The 17522-nt window shown below is 44.8% G+C and overlaps 1 protein-coding gene across 2 annotated transcripts in view; it reads left to right on the top strand.

Annotated features, from left to right (window-relative positions):
- Window positions 1–17522, top strand: part of UBR2 (ubiquitin protein ligase E3 component n-recognin 2) — a 119310-nt gene that overhangs the window by 44515 nt on the left and 57273 nt on the right. For both annotated transcript variants that reach the window (XM_006122091.5, XM_006122090.5), the window contains exons 18-20: window positions 10261–10326; window positions 13381–13503; window positions 15602–15665. In XM_006122091.5, the coding sequence (XP_006122153.3) occupies window positions 10261–10326; window positions 13381–13503; window positions 15602–15665 (253 nt within the window). The remainder of the gene's footprint in view (window positions 1–10260; window positions 10327–13380; window positions 13504–15601; window positions 15666–17522) is intronic.

The following is a 17522-nucleotide window of genomic DNA, read 5'->3' as shown; positions in this document are numbered from 1 at the left end:
AAAAAAAACCACATAAAAAAAACCCCATCTTCACAACATGACACCCTCACATCAACAGGGAGTCAGCAGCTTCACTAACCTCCCTCGCCTCTAGCCCAGCCACCAACTGCTGAAATATGCCTGCCTCACAAGGCTTTAAAAGGTGCGGTGGCTGCAGCGATCCTATCCCAGCCTCAGACGGACACCTCTACTGTGTCAAATGCTTGAGGGAGGCACACAGTCCTCAGGAATGCGACCATTGTAAAACCCTGCCTGCAAGAGTGAGAGAGGACAGAGAGCTTAGGCGCCGTATGTCCTATATGGAGAGGGCTTTACAACCCCAGGCAGAGGCTGTGCTGGATCAAAGGACACAGATCCCCAGGCACAAATCAGCCTCTTTAATGCTGAAGGCACATCAAAGGAGCAGGATTTCCCCTGCCAGATGCCTGCCGCTGGCTCCGTCCCCCAGAATGAATGAGAGAGACATAGCAGCCTCAGAGTCATATGCCTCAGCACTGCGAGATCTCTCCCCTCACCAGGAGAAATTCTCAGGCAGCCTCCGGCATGGAAACAGGCACAGGCACATGCAGCACTGGATTTAGCAGTGGAGCTGGCTTCAAAGCAGCCCTGCAAACCCTTGGGGCTGCCGCTCAGCCTGGCACTGGCTAGAGAAGTAGTGCCGCCTACACAGTGGACACGCAAAGCCTCAGTGCCACTGCTTAATGCACCTGCCTCTCCACTGCCTTCATTACAGCAGGACTTTAGCCTGCAGGCTAAGCAGACGGGCTTTGAAACATATGCAGACTGCACAGGGCTAAGGGGGAACTATACCAAGTACAGATGACTCCCTTTCCCCGCCAACATGAACAGAACAGTCCCCGCACCGTACCCACCCTACTTCCCACCAAAGCAGGGACGGGGGTGCTCAACAGGGATCTATGATGAGAGGAGTGCATTCTTCTCCCAGCAGACATCCCTCACTTCATCTCTACAAGGGCATCACTACACCCCATGACCGTATCACCCACAGTGACACCCAAGTTAGTATTACCCACAGCCATATTACCAGCCACAGTGGACACCTTTGGATTGCTGGGCACCACACAAATACTACTGCCCCATCCTCAGAAAAAAGGCAACCTCTAGTTTTGCCATCCCACACTATGGTAGCCATACCCGACTCGGAGGAGGAGGAAGGCCAGTTAGCTGATGATCAGGATGACACTCAGCTGGCACAGTCACAAGACAATCCCACTTCCCCTCCATAGGATGCTATAGTCCCAGATGATGATTACATGATAGTGGACCTGAAACAATTCCAGGACCTTTTTAAGAGGGTTGCTACATGTTAAGAAATAAAATGTCAAGTTAAGCAGAAACAGCATGATCTCCTGAAGAATATCCACCCATCATCACAGGGCAGAATCGCATTGCCCATAGATGAAGCAATTATGGTGGTCTCTGGAGACATCTGGCAAACACTAGCATTGGCTCAACCGACCTGCAAAAGGCGGACAAGAAATATCTCGTCTCACCTGAAGAGCAAGATATCCCTTTCTCCCATCCTCGGATAAACTCACTGGCCATCACTGCGGCAAGTCAATGGCCCCTCACCTTCGATCACATAATGACAACAAGGAGCACAAGAGGCTAGACCAATTCAGAAAGAAGGTCTACCCATCTACCATCCTTCAGGTTAGGATAACCAATTACTCAGCACGTCTGGCGAGTCACAACTTTGACAGCTACTCCAAACTAGCAGACCTGATGGAGCATCTGCCTGATACCAAGAAGTCCATGCTTAGAGCAGTCCTATGTGAGGGCTATACAACTTACTGTACAGCACCGCTGTCTGTGATTGATGTGGTGGACACAGCAGCAAGAACAATGGCTACAGCAGTCATGATGAGAAGAACATCATGGCTTCAGGCCATGGGAGTGCCAAAAGAACTGCAGTCAAAGATAGAAGATCTCCCCTTTGACGAGCACAAGCTTTTTGCCAGCAATGTGGATGAGATTCATCACAATAGCAAAAACACGTACACCACCTTGCATACTCTGGGAATGTACACACCGCTATACAGGTGCAGGTGCTACACCCTCTACAATAAAAGCAGGGACTCTTACTACAACCGTACTCAATACAAACCAAATGAGTACAATTGCACCAGGCAGCGCACCCAGAGGAACCATAAACAACCACCATGTCCCTTTGATGGTCAGACCCTGAAGCACCAAATTTGAAACATTGATTGAGGGCATGCCCAACCTCCCCAACCATCCAGTGCAACAAAACCAGAACCATCTATTCAACCATAGATTATGCTCATTCCTTCATCATGGGCCTCCATAACATCTGAAATTATCCACATGGGATATTCGATACCATTCAATTCCTTCTATCATACCCTTTCCACTACCCAATCCCTCTTCAGGGACCCATCTCACGAGATACCCCTCAAACAATAAACTAACCTGCTTCATCTAGGAGCTATAGAGGAGGTACTTGAACCATACCGGGGGAGGAGGTTCTACTCCACTTATTTCCTGACCCAGAAGTGTACAGGAGGCTGGAGACCAATCCTAGACCTCCACAAACTAAACAAGTTCCTCCTAAAGCAGACATTCAAAATGGTTATGCTGGCTACAATCATACGAGCGCTGGACAGAGGGGACTGGTTCGCAGTCCTCATCCTACAAAATGCATATTTTCACATTGCAATACATGCATCACACAGACGTTTCCTTCATTTTACAGCAGGAGGGGACCTTTTTCAATACAAGGTCCTTTCCCTCGGCCTGTCATCTGCCCTGCGAGTATTCCCCAAAGTCGCTTGTGGCAGCATACCTCACACAACAGGGGGTAAAGATTTCTCCTTACTTTGATGACTGCTTACTGAGAGGTTGTTCACAAGGGGAAGTGATCAACATAACAAAGACCAAGCAACTCTTCAACCTGCTGGAGCTCTTAATCAATGAATAGAAATCAACACTCCATCCAGTTCAGGACTTAGAATTCATAGCAGCAAGGCTAGATGCCATATCAGCCAGGGCATACCTTCCACAACACGGGTTCCAGACCCTTTGAGATTTAATTCTTGCCCTCATCGCAAACCCATCTACCACAGTCTTGTCTTCAACTACATGGGGTACATGGCAGCCACCACATATGTGATACAGTATGCATGCCTCTATTCCCATGCCTTTCAGCATTGGCTACCATTGGTTTCCATGCCCTCACATCATTCATTGCACAAACTGGTGCTTGTGCCAGAGCAAGTACTGCAGTCGCTCAACTGGTAGACATGTCTACACAACCTCTTAACTGGAATCCCATTTTTACAGGAGGAGCCTGCCATACAAATTACCACAGACGCTTCACTACTGGGTTGGGGTGCACACTTCCAAAGCAAAACTGCCCAGGGCAAATGGCTGCCAAACGAGGCTCTGTTACACATCAACATTGTGGAGCTCATGGCCGTAAGAAATGCCTACAGGCACTTTGACCCTTCCATAATCAAATGTGCAGTTTGTCTTCTCATAGACAGCACGACCACTGTCTTTTACATAAACAGGCAGGGGGGGAGCGTATCCCAGAGCTCTGTGCACAGAGGCAGTCCGCCTCTGGAACTGGTGTATGAGGCAGTGTTACCCTGAAAGCCATGTACTTACCAGGGGTCGACGACACCATGGCGGACGCCCTAAGCCACAACTTTACAACCCACCATGAGTGGGAACTCAACCAAGCGTCACGGATATCGTCTTCTACAAATGGGGCTATCCCATCATGGATCTCTTCACAACACCAAATGTCCTCAGTTTTGCTCTCGAGCAGGACTGGGAAGAGGATCCAAGGGCGATGTGTTTCTCCTTACATGGGATGAACCACTATATTATGCCTTTCCCCCAATTCCATTGATTCCCAGGGTGTTGTGCAAAAATTCAGCTTCATGGTGCTCGAGTTATCTTGATAGCCCCTGCTTGGTCCAGACAGATTTGGTACCCAGCCCTTCAGGACTTGTCTCTCCAACCAGCTTACCCACTACCACTTCGCTACGACTTCCTGTTCCAGAATGGAGGCAAGCTGTGTCACCCAAAACCACAATCACTACATCTCTGTGCATGGGTTCTCGAGGGTTCCATGACCATGAGGTTCAGTGTTCTGAGTGGGTGAAGGATATTCTACTACACAGCAGGAGACAGTCCACCAAGGCAACTTACCTGCAAAAATGGAGGTGTCATCTCCTAGTGTCAGCAGACACAAGTCCACCCCAAGGAAGCTTCAGTGCAAACCATTCTGAACTACTTACATACCCTGTAGATGGATAGATTATCCATCTCTTTGATCAGAGTCCACCTTGCTGCCATCTAGGCTTTCCATGAACAGATTGAGGGGGTTTTCATGTTTGCACACCCACTATCATGGAGGTTCCTCAAAAGTCTTCACAACCTCTACCCAGCTCATAGGGTGCCAACCCCTACATGGGACCTTAATCTGGTATTGACTGCTCTCATGAAACCCTCCTTTGAGACAATGGCTTCGTATACTCTTTCACTACTCATTATGAAAGTTCTCTTCTCATAGCCATAACTTACGTGAGACGAGTCAGTGAAATAGGCACACTAATAGTGGGTCTGCCTTTACGGTGTTTAGTAAGGACAAAGTGACTTTGAAGCCGCACCTAGAGTTCCTTCCAAAGGTCGGCACAAGCTTCCACATCTATGAACCCATTGTCTTGCCCACAATCTTTTCAAGATCTCATGGTTTACTCAGAGGCAATGCTGTATTCAGGGGATGTACAAAGAGATTTGGCTTTTACAGTGACGAAACCCGAGGTTTTTTTCATGAGATCCCACGACCCTTTGTTGCTATGACTCGCCTTTCAGCGAATTTCAAAATTGATAGTGAATACAAGTCACTATCAATTTTGAAATTTGCTGAAAGGCTTTTAGACGAGGAACTGGGGGGAGGGGGTCGGGCCACGCTGAACTGTCAAACTGCCGGCAACGCGAGATACCTGCTGCACATGCACGACCCGACTAGCAACTGCTTAGAAAAAACTCCTATCTGCAATGCTGGGACGCGCCCGACACCATACGTCGAAGAACAGACATTACTGCACAAGGTAACTCCCTTTTTTACATTATTGGATGCCACGTACTACAGTTTTTAAAATAACTAAAAATATTTACTGTAGAGAAACAATGGTAGGTCAGCTTTTAGTAATTGTTTCTCTTACTCAAGAGTATAATTGCAACTTCTGAGTCAAGGATTCTTGTAGATATCCTAGGGGACACCTTGATTGATACCAAGCAGAATACAGGCAGTCCCCGGGTTACGTACAAGATAGGGACTGTAGGTTTGTTCTTAAGTTGAATCTGTATGTAAGTCGGAACTGGCATCCAGATTCAGCTGCTGCTGAAACTGATCAGCGGCTGATTCCAGGAAGCCCGGGGCAGAGGCTTCCTGTAGTTAGCCACTGGTCAGTTTCACCAGCGGCTGACTTGGGGACGCCTGGGGCAGAGCAGCTGGGGTGCTGCCAGGTTGGTCCAGTTGCGCCCAGAGCGGCGCTACGGGACCAATCGTCAGCGCCCCAGCTGCTGTACCACAGGCGTCTGGAGCAAAGCCGCGGAGCACGGGGGCAGCGGGACAGCCTAGACGCGCCGTGGCTGTCCTGCTGCCCGCGTGCTCCGCGGCTTTGCTCTGCTTTGCTCCCCGTCTCCCTGGTCTGCAGACCAGGGGGACGGGGAGCAAAGCGGCGGGGCACGTGGGCAGCGGACAGCCCAGACTCGTCTGGGCTGTCCGCTGCCCACGTGCTCCGCCGCTTTGCTTCCTCTCCCTGGTCTGCTGGAGACCAGGGAGACGGACCCCTTTCGTAACTGCGGATCCAACATAAGTCGGATCTGCGTAACTCGGGGACTGCCTGTACTCACAATTATTAACCATGATTATTTTTATTAAAGAAGGAACAGGAACACTGAACACAAATAGTGCACATGGTTACTTCTGTTACATTTTCTTTGTACATCTTTGTGAGGAGCTTTTAAGAGAGACTTTTGTCCATTTGTAAATATTCTTAGTTATCTAAGGACATATTATGGAATGTATTTGCAATAATATTTTTCATAAGTAAGATTAATATTATTGCAAATCCATTCCACAAGGATGTTTATAGATGGGTTGGAAAAAATTGTTTCATAGTATGTTGACCTGTTGGCTACTAAGTAACCATTTTGGTGTTGGTAAAGTAAGAAGTGTTAAGTACTGTACATTCTTTGAAATAAAACAAAAATTAAATCAATTCTTATAATAAGCCACATAAGGAACTGTCTTCAGGCAGGCCAATTAAGCAATATTACGAATACTGAATCCAATTAAATGCCACTATTTCTCTGTTTACTGATGTTTAGGTCCTGTCTTTTCTCCAAGATTATACATACTAACAACTTGGTGATAAACAAGAGAAACTGTTAGTCCTTTTTAAGTTACAATAGCATTTTAATACCCTAGTAAGAGTTTTAAATCTAGTGTCTGAATTAACTTCCTCACATCAATCCATGTTGAAGTTCTGAAAAGATTTTGCTTGTTTGGTTTCCTTGAGGTTTTTCTTATCTGCCTATGGCAGCTCATTCATGGTGGTGGACAGGATAAGTTGTGGTATGCTTTCTATTTAAAAAGATGGAAGTACATGAATTGTGGGCCCACTTAATATCTTTTATATCCTTCTCCTATTTCCATTATATAAGAAAACAACTCTTTCAGGCTTCTTTAGATTTAAGTTCACTGCTGTCATTCTTCTCACTTGCTCCATTCCTTTATGGATGATCCTCATACTTATAGAATCATAGAACACTAGAACTGGAAGGGACCTCGAGAGGACCCAGTACCATCTATCTAACCTGCTCTTAAATATCTCCAGTGATGGAGATTCCACAGTCTCCCTAGGCAACTTATTCCAGTGTTTAACCACCCTGACAGTTAGGAAGTTTTTTCTAATGTCTGATCTAAACCTCTCTTGCTGCAGTTTAAGCCCATTATTTCTTGTCTTATCAGAGGCTAAAGAGAACAATTTTTCTCCTTCTCCATCTGACACCCTTTCATATGGTTGAAAACTGCTATCCTGTCCCCTTTCAGTTTTCTCCTTTCCAAACTAAACAAACCCAATTCAGTCTTCCATCATAGGTCAATATTCTCTAAACCTTTAATCATTCTTGTCACTCTTCTCTGGACCTTCTCCAATTTCTCTACATCTTTCTTGAAATGTGTTGCGCTGAACTGCACACAGTGCTCCAATTGAGGCCTAATGAGTGCAGAGTAGAGCGGAAGAATGACTTCTCGTGTCTTGCTCACAACACTACTGTTAATGCATACCAGAATCGTGTTTGCTTTTTTTGCAACAGCATCACACTGTTGATCCATGTTTAGCTTGTGGTCCACTATGACCCTTAAATCCCTTTCTGTAGTTCTCCTTACCTAGACAATCGCTTCCCATTCTGTATGTGTGAAACTGATTGTTCCTTCCTAAGTGAAGTACTTTGTATTTGTCCTTATTAAACTTCATCTTCTTTACCTCAGACCATTTCTCCAATATGTCCAGTTCATTTTGAATTATGACCCTATCCTCCAAAGCAGTTGCAACCCTTCCCCCTCTTCATATCATCTGCAAACTTAATAAGTCTACTCTCTGCCAATATTTAAATCATTGATGAAGATATTGAATAGAACTGGTCCCAAAACAGACCCCTGTGGAACCCCACTTGTTATGTCCTTCCAGCAGGATTGTGAACCATTAATAACTACTCTATGAGAGAGGTGATCCAGCCAGTTATGCACCCACCCAATAGTAGCCCCGTAATAGGTATGTAGTTTAAAGAAATGTTGTATATTTATTAATAAGCACCCCCTGTTTTTCTTGTGGCAGGAAAGCATTAGTCAACTTCCTAAACAAGTTTTAACACTTCTCTCCCCCCCTCCCCCTTGGTATTCAGTCCGTTTTCTGAGAGCTTATTTGACTGCTTATTGGAATTGGTAGGAAATTAACTTCTGTTTTCAAATCCTCCAATTGTTTTAAAAACTGAAAATTTCCTATTAAAACAATCTTAATTATGAAAGTCTATAGCTTTATTTTTTTTCTGTATGACAATTTTTGGATTAATTAACTTCTTGAGTGGGTTGAGGTGTTGAATGAATGGCATTCAGTTCAGTTTCCATCTGTGTACATATTTTGTACTTACATAAGTAACCAATTAGAGCATCAAATTGCCTTGTTGTATTTGTACATAACTTGTTTTATTATTTATCTAATATCAGGCCATTATTATATGAAGGCTTTCATTTAGATACCAAATATGCATTTCAAAATAACTTTTATCATCATAGGCGTTTGAACACTAAAATACTTCCAACCACACGTTTTTTTCTTAGAGGCTTATCTGAATGAAGTTTTTAGAATAATTCTTTGTGTGGGTTTAACTGGGGGGTGTGGTATTTTTTTTTTTATTTGCAAAAGTGGTTAATAGACCTACTGGTATGCCTTAGTTTATTGCTTGAATAACTCATCCTACTGATTACCACTCCCTACTACTAATAATACACCTTAACACTCCTCTACTTCAGCTAATCCTGGGCTCCCACAGTGCTGCCTCTTTGAAATACTGCGGTGCCAGCGCTGCATTGAGCCTGGGGTAACTGACCCCAGGCTCTGAGTTGCGCTGCCCCTTTGAAACGCCGTGGCATATTTCATAGGGCAGCACTGCATAGCTGATTCCGGGCTCCCACAGCGCTGCCCATTTGAAATGCTGCGGAGGTGTTTCATAGGGGCAGTGCAGCTCAGAGTCCAGGGTCAGCTGGAGTCGTCTTATTATTTAACAGCACAATGAATCACGATTAATTTTTTTAATTGCTTGATAGCAATTTTTATTAATATTTATTTTATTAATTGTATTTTGCATCTATATTGAAGCCTCTCCTCCAGAATGGGTAGCATAAATGTTGACTGTTCCTGTTAAGTTCTTTTAGTTATAGCTTTTGGTATGTAATATTTTTAGAAGGAAAAAGGTAACAAATTCTGTTGTGTGCAACTCTAACAACCATCCCAAAGTGCATCATCACTAGGGCTTGAACCCTAAATCTTTAGCATTGCAGCACAACTTGATCTAAAGGAATAAATATACTAATTAGCTAGAGCAGAAGGCTGTTTTTCTGGAGATGGTGGGGATGGAAAATGGACATGTGGATGGGAAGAGGATTTAGGGAACACTTGCCTGCTCGGCTCATACTACATTTAAACTGCAGAGCCACAGCGGAGGTTGCTCTTGGACCTGGCACAAGCTGGGCCTGAACTGGCTTGTTCAGTCCTGACTTGCATTGAGTCCAGCAGCTACCGTCTGTGGGGGGGTCCCACCAGGGAGCTGGAACCCCCTCAGACAGGAGCTACGCTGGAAGCAGCTCTCGGACAGAGGCTGTAGCCAGTGCATTCTCTGTTCAAGGCAGCCACGGTTGGCTACGAACTGGGGCTGCAGCTGGAGCATCCTCTGCTCAAGGCAGCTGGGGATGGCTGCAAACAGGGCCTGTGGCCAGAACAGCCTCTGTTGGCAGCCAGCCCTAGCTGTCGCAGACTGGGGCTGCTTCGCGGCAGCCTCCCCTGTCCTCCTCTCCCCCGCCCCCATGGTGTTGCTTCTGATAGTCTGTGTATCTGCGTGCTCCCTCTCCCCAGAAGCTCCCCGGAGAGACTGTCTGTTATTTAGTTTTCCTGTAGAGTGTGAGGTACTGGTGCCTCTGCTTTGGATGCAGTGTGACGCAGTCTTAAATTAGAATATTTATTAAGTTGTATGGGCATGTTTAACATGTCGATAGTGCAACAAATTGGAGGGAATGGCAGTTCTCAAAAGTGTCTATCGCAACCAATCTGAACTGAATGTCATGGGAGAAAGAAAACGCTTTTTTTGGCTCCAGATCTTTCTCACTTGAAAATTTCAGATAATGACAAACATCTGAGTGTTAGAATTTCTCAAAGGCAACGTGTCTTTCTTAATGGAAAATATCAGGCTTGTTCCAGTTCCCTCCCTAACTATCTGAAGATATATCACCTCACAGGGGATCTAAGGTCCATAGATATCCAATGTGTATTTGAATTTTTAGACATTCCTCCAATCCATTGGCTAATTCATTCTTTTTTTCACTAATCTGCTATCATGAGATGGTTAGATTCCCCATTGAAGTAAACAAAGCATTTTCAGACCAGGAGGAGAATTTATTAACTAAAATGCATTATTTTTCAGATCTATTACTATCATAATGTGAAATGCAGAAAGGAGATGTTTGACAAAGACATAATAATGCTTCAGGTAATCACTACTTTATGTGTTGTGTATGTATATTAAATTGATAGAGACACCTACAAACTGTCTTGAATTTCTAATTTTTTTACATTTTTATAGGGGCTTCAGTTCTCCCTTCTTGTGTTCAAAAATGTCTTTTGAAAGGGAGGCACAGCTCCTTTAGGACCACAGTTTTCAAACTGTGTGTTGCAACCCCATTTTAATGGGGTTGCATCAGGGCTGCCTTAGACTTGCTAGGGCCCAGTGCCAAAGGCCGAGCCTCACCACATGGGATGAAGAATAAGCCTAAGGTCTTCAGTCCCAGTGCTGGGTTCAGATTAGAGATGCCCTGTATGGGGCTGAGGCCCCGTAGGCTTTAATCCTCTGCCCAGGGTGGCGGGGCTCAGGTTTTGGTCCCCTGTCTTGGGGTCGTGTAGTAATTTTTGCTGTCAGAAGGGGGTTGTGGTATAATGAAGTTTTAGAGCCCCTAGTTTAGGGGGAACTGTGAAACTGACTTCTGTAGAGCTATCGGATGAACTGAGTAAACAAACTGATAAACTGGAAAGAAAACATTTACATGCTTTAAAAAACAAAAACAAACTGATCTTGGTAATTTGAATCTCAGCTTTGTTTAAAATAATAGCTATCCCTCATGATTAAAGAGAGAAGCTTGAAAAAAGCGAATTACATAAGTTCTTAGCCTAGAAGGCAATTGAAAAAGACCCCAAATTTCCAAAGTATCTTTTTTTTTAGACAATTACATAATTTTGGGCTCTTGGGATTAGAAACTCTGTTATCTTTGTTAGTTTTCAGTATAGAAAGTACAAAACTTTCAGACATGATTTTCAAGGTAGTTTACCCTTAATGCAGTGTGTTTAATCCTAGAGATGAATATTCCTACTTAAATCAATTGTATAAGTAAAATGTAATGTAAAAGCTTAGTTTACTACTGGTCAGTAAAAATTGGACTGCTATGTGGCACTCATATGTCCTGGGGCATGGTGAAGGAGCAATCAGTTGTAATATCAGGAATTCTGAGTTTTCCCATTCTTTCCTCCTTCCTGGCAGGAGCATATGGTATGGTTCTGAGTTGAGGACAGGTGTTTTCAGGGGCCCTAATGCAACCACTCGCCCACACTTTATTTTTAAAAAATAAGTCCTACCTAAAATACCGGTATTATTCAAGTAGATAGTGTTAGGCAATTATCAATCCTAGCCATCATTTTTCACTTAAATTATAGGCTGGGGGAGCAAAGGAGTGTTATCACACTTTAAATTAGTATTCCTTTTTATATTCTTTTCTTATTGGGAAAGCTGGGAATGTGTTCATTTTCCTTCTTTTTTAGAAAGGAATTGTTTTAAAATAAGTACAAATTTCATTTATGTAGACACTAGCTCGAGTTACCCGGCATTGCTTGGGAAACCAGAGGACCAAAATGTAGAAAAACAGTAGTCTTTTTTTGAAGGGTAAAAAGGTTGCACTGAGGGCTGCAGGGGGCAGGCACGGGACCTAGGGTGGGGGGGGGCGGCCCCTTGCAGTGCAGCCTGGCGGATTACTTTTTGATTTTTACAGGTTGAGCATGGGCCCGATCGGGCCCAAAAGTATCGTAAAACCTTCTCCTGGATGAAAGGTTATCCCATGCAAAGTTTGGTTGTGGTAGCTCTTATAGTGTCCAAGTTATTAGCGCCCAAACTTTCAAACATTCTCCTTTATGTATTAGACGTTACATGATACACAGTACTTTTTAGCATCATAGGTTGGGGTGGCAGAAACAAAAAGATATTGATGAGATAAGCCTAAGAATGGAAAATAAACTTGTATGGATTTTATCTGTAACATGTTTGTGAAAGATCTTAATTTTGAACCTTTTTGGAATGATTGTGACTGCTTTTAAAGCACCTTGATCATTGGCGTCCTGTCCACAATTTGGGCCTCTCAATATTGTTAGTAATATTGCATTTCAACTGTGTGATTAAAAACAAAAAGGAATACCGCCCTGATCTTGCAGGAGACTCTGTTCGGGCAAACTTGTGACTCTCACTTGTAGGATTGGGGCTATTATGAGCAAATTGAATACAGGCAGTCCCCGGGTTACGTACAAGATAGGGACTGTAGGTTTGTTCTTAAGTTGAATCTGTATGTAAGTCGGAACTGGCGTCCAGATTCAGCCGCTGCTGAAACTGATCAGTTTCAACAGCGGCTGAATCTGGACGCCAGTTCTGACTTACATACAGATTCAACTTAAGAACCCCAGGCATCCCCAAGTCAGCTGCTGCTGAAACTGATCAGCGGCTGATTCCAGGAAGCCCGGGGCAGGGGCTTCCTGTAGTCAGCCACTGGTCAGTTTCAGCAGCGGCTGACTTGGGGACGCCTGGGGCAGAGCAGCTGGGGTGCTGCTGGGTTGGTCCAGTAGCGCCGCCGCTCCTCCGCACTACTGGACCAACCCAGCAGCACCCAAGCTGCTCTGCCCCAGGCGTCCTGATTCAGCCGCTGCTGAATCTGACCAGCAGTGGCTGAATCAGGACGCCTGGGGCAGAACAGCTGGGGTGCTGCCCGGTTGGTCCAGTAGCGCCCAGAGCGGCACTACGGGACCAACCGGCAGCACCCCAGCTGCTGTACCACAGGTGTCCGGAGCAAAGCGTCTGGGCTGTCAGCTGATTGCGCGCTCCGCGGCTTGGCTCTGCTTTGCTCTGCTTTGCCCCCCCCGTCCCCGTCCCCCTGGTCTGCAGACCGGGGGGGGGGGGGGCAAAGCAGAGCCAAGCCGCGGAGCGTGTGGGCAGCGGACAGCCCTGTCCGCTTCCCACGTGTTCCGCCACTTTGCTTCCTCTCCCTGGTCTGCTGGAGACCAGGGAGAGGAACGGCCCCGTTCGTAACTGCGGATCCGACATAAGTCGGATCCGCGTAACTTGGGGACTGCCTGTAATTAAGTTTGTATGGTGAAAAATAAATTCTATAAGGAATATACTGTTAAATACAATACTTTGTGCATAATATCCATCTACTCTGTAATTCTAGCTATTCAGCTTTTGCATAGAGAATATACTTTTTTAAAATGTTTCCCATGAACTTTATTTAAACAGACAGGTGTATCTATGATGGATCCAAACCATTTCTTGATGATAATGCTGAGTCGCTTCGAACTTTATCATATATTTAGCACTCCAGACTATGGCAAAAGATTTAATGCTGAAAATACCAATAAGGTACTCTTTTATTTGTCATAATTTTAATGGAAAAACTGTGATTAAAAACTCTTAAAGGTAAAACATGACTGCAAAATAAACTCTAATTTAGTATTGTAAACTTTGTCTACAGTGGTACTTCCATCACTAAAACTTTTGTTGCTCAGGAAAAACACCCCCTGAATGACAAAAGTTTGAACAAAAAGTGCTGGAGAGGACAGCACTTCATCTGTGGGAGTTCTATTCCTGTTAACTAAGCTACTGCTCCTTGTTGGTTATTTTATCACCAGGGCTATGTCTAGACTGCAGGCTTCTTTCGAAAGAGGCTCTTTCGAAAGCATCTTTCGAAAGAGCCTCTTTCAAAAGATCGCGTCTAGACTGCAGGCGGATCTTTCGAAAGAGAAATCCGCTTTTTCGAAAGAGAGCACCCAGCGAGTCTGGATGCTCTCTTTCGAAGACGGCCTCTTTACATTGAAGAACGCCTTCTTTCGAAAGAGGAACTTTCGAAAGAAGGCGTTCTTCCTCGTGAAACGAGGTTTACCGCCATCGAAAGAAAAGCCGCGTTCTTTCGAAATAATTTCGAAAGAACGCGGCTTGAGTCTGGACGCAGGGGAAGTTTTTTCGGGAAAAGGCTACTTTTCCCGAAAAAACCCCTGAGTCTGGACACGGCCCAGGAGAGCTCTCTCTTGGTGATAGAGTGGCTACACAGCATTCCTTACTATGGCACAGCTGTAGAGACACAACTGTGCTGCTATAAGATGCCAGTGTAGACATTGTCATTCTAAAACAATTTCAAAGACATTCTTTGAAAGTAGTGTGGAAGCTTTGATTTCTGGGCCATGTAGAAGAGAAATTATCACAAGTGGTACTAATGTAGAACAGTTGTCCCTATAAAGAACTTTTGGCTAGTATTATACAGCACACCAGGGAGACCCGAGCAAAGCCGCACAGGCGTAGGGACTCTGCTGCCCGGGTGGCTTTGCTCCTTTGCCCCCGAGCAAAGCCGCGCAGGCGGCGGGATGCCGCCTGGGCGGCTTTGCTCCTGTCCCCCTGGTCTGCTGGGGGGGGGGGTCCAGCAAAGCCGCTGGATCCCCCCAGCAGACCAGGAACACCCGAGCAAAGCCGCCCAGACAGCGGGACTCCCGCCGCCTGGGCGGCTTTGCTCTGGTGTCCCTGGTCTGCTGGACCCCCCCAGCAGACCAGGGAGACCGGGAGAAGCTTTTCTCGCCCTGGAAGACGCGGGCAGCGACTCACCCCGTTCGTAAGTGCGGATCCGACATAAGTCGGATCCGCGTAAGTCGGGGACTGCCTGTAATGTCGATTTAAAATCTCATTCTCCTTTTGTCTTGCTGGCTGGCTCATTAGGTTCTGAATGTTTTGCCAAGACCTTATACTTATAAGGAGACAGTTTCTTCTGTCATTCAGCAGCAGTCTCATCAGAGAAAAGTGATGTTGAGTTCCAGAGAGAGAGTCTGGCAGAAAAACAGTGGTTACTACTCAGAATAATATCATATCTGATGTGTTAACGCGAATGAACTCAGAAAATGGGAGGATATTTTGAAAGTGATGAACTTTGTAAATTAAGTTATGATGCATTAATTAGAAAATTCATTAAATAAGCACCTAAAAAGCTAATATGCACAAATGCATAAACTTTTACTTAGTTTCTAAAAAATAAAACAAAAAAGAAAACCACTCCTCCATACAATTCAAATTGTTGAAAAATCTTCCACAACAGAACCAAGATTTTCAGTTTGCGTGTGGTGAAGAGTTTGCATGTTGGGATGTTCCTTGCCTCAGAAACTTGAGGGAATTGAGATGCGCACAAAAAAAATTGCACCCAAAACTTGCTAACGGTGCAGTTAGTGTAAAAAACTGGAATTTTAAAGTAACATTACATATTAATAATGGATCATATAAGAGATGTAAAGAGCAACTACTGCATCTCAATAAATGTCTGACTTTGGTAGACTAAGGGTGAACATGAGCAATGCACCTTAGGTTACAATTTGAAATCCTAGAAAGTTTATTTCCACCGATCCGCCCCTGTACCCCCCAAAATGATTTGTTTTACTTGCTTTTAACTGAAAAATGTGGTGTTTTTCCATTTTTCTTTCAGGATGTAGTTCAGCAGAATAATACTCTTATAGAAGAAATGCTATATCTAATTATTATGATTGTTGGTAAGTTCAGATATATTTAATCAATTGATTTCCAGTTGAATCATTTTGACATTGCAAGATGGACCATCGAAGTTTGGTTCTGTGTTCTCATTTTTTGCACCTCATTATCCATTTATAGGAGGAAGGAAAAGCCCTTCTTTGAGTACTTGTGTTTGTCCATTTCATGTTCGATGTTTATTCTTGCTCACCACATGTTCCAACACTGGAAATTTTTCCCTCCGTGATATCCGTAAATGATTCGGCTCTAGGTTCTTCTGGAGTGGTGAGTGTATGCCATACTATAAGGGATGCTGACAGCTAACCTGACCCTCAGTTCATTCTCCCTGCCGGTGATAGTGCTGGAAGTTCTTCTTGCTTTGGCAAGTCTTCTCTTTTCAAACTCTTGTGAACTTTTCTCCTTGTAAATAATTGAAAATTATTAGTAGTGTCCCATACTATAATAGTCTGAACATGGGGCATCTCCGGTCTCCAGGCTTCAAACCTTGTGGCAGCTGTAATAAGTCTGTGCCAACCAGCAACCCTCCATTTGTTTTAACTCCCCATTGCTCTTGTTACCAAGTGCAACATTTGCACAAAAACGGCATTTCAATATTTCTGTACCTAGACGATTGTCTAATAACAAGCTGCACACAGCAGGACACACAGCATGCTATCTGAGTGGTGAAAGCTCTCTTTGACACTCTCAGCCTACAGATAAACTCTGGAAAGTGCATTTTGACTCCAACACAAATACTGGAGTTCATAGGGGCACATCTGGACTGCCTAAGGGCCAGACCTTGCTTACTTCACAGATAGGTCACTATCAAGGACCTGATAGCAACAGCACAGACCAGTCCAGTAATAACAGTATGACTATGCCTACAAATATTGGGACACATGGCAGCAGCCATATTTGTTGTTCCCCATGCTCGACTACACATGAGACCAGTACAGGCCTGGCTACACACGGTCTACCAGCCACAAATACACCTATTGAACAAATGCCTCTCCATGCCAAGCAAGATAAAATCCTTCCTAACATGGTGGACAATACACGACCATGTACGCGTGGGAGTGCCTTTCCAGCGCAGTCCACGATCAATCACAATAATGACAGATGCCTCGCTCCTAGGATGGGGGGGGGGGGTGCACCTCACTCACAAGGTTGTCCAGAGTCAATGGGCCCAAGACGAAACGAGGTACCACATAAACTTATCAGAACTAAGAAATGCATGCAGACACTTTCTTCCCCTTAATCCAGAACAGTCCAGATTCTGACAATGTCATCAAGATTTACTACATCAAGAGACAGGGAGAAGCACTCTCCTACCAGTTATGCCAGTAGGCTATGCACCTCTGTGAATGGTTTATCACATGGAACATATAGGTGGTCACAACTTACCTTCCAGGTAAAGACAACACACAAGCAGACAACTTCAGCAGACCATTCCCACAGAACCATGAGTGGGAGATAAATCGGTCAGTGCTCATCTGTCTATTCAAGAAATGGAGATTCCCAACAGTTGACCTATTTGCTACCCACAGAAATGCTCGTTGCCCCCTGTACTGCTCCAGAGCAGGCATAGGCCCCCATTCCCTAGGGAATACTTTCAGCATACAATAGACTGCTCACCTCGTATACACCTTCCCATCTTTTCCCCTCATACAACTGGTGATACTCAAGATCAAACAAGGCGGAGCCAGAATGATACTAATAACACCCAACTGGCGCCAACAGACATGGTATTCTTACCTGTTACAGATTACTGACCGGCCACCATTCAGTTTCCCACCGGTTCCCCATCCAGCCATCCATAAGCTAAACTTCCAGGTGTGGATGTTAATTGGTTAAGCAACATGGAAAGATCCTTTATGGAA

The sequence above is a fragment of the Pelodiscus sinensis genome, chromosome 3 (assembly GCF_052426305.1).
Source record: "Pelodiscus sinensis isolate ZL-2025 chromosome 3, ASM5242630v1, whole genome shotgun sequence".
Classification (NCBI taxonomy): Eukaryota; Metazoa; Chordata; order Testudines; family Trionychidae; genus Pelodiscus; species Pelodiscus sinensis.
This window is presented reverse-complemented; position numbering and strand designations above follow the sequence as displayed.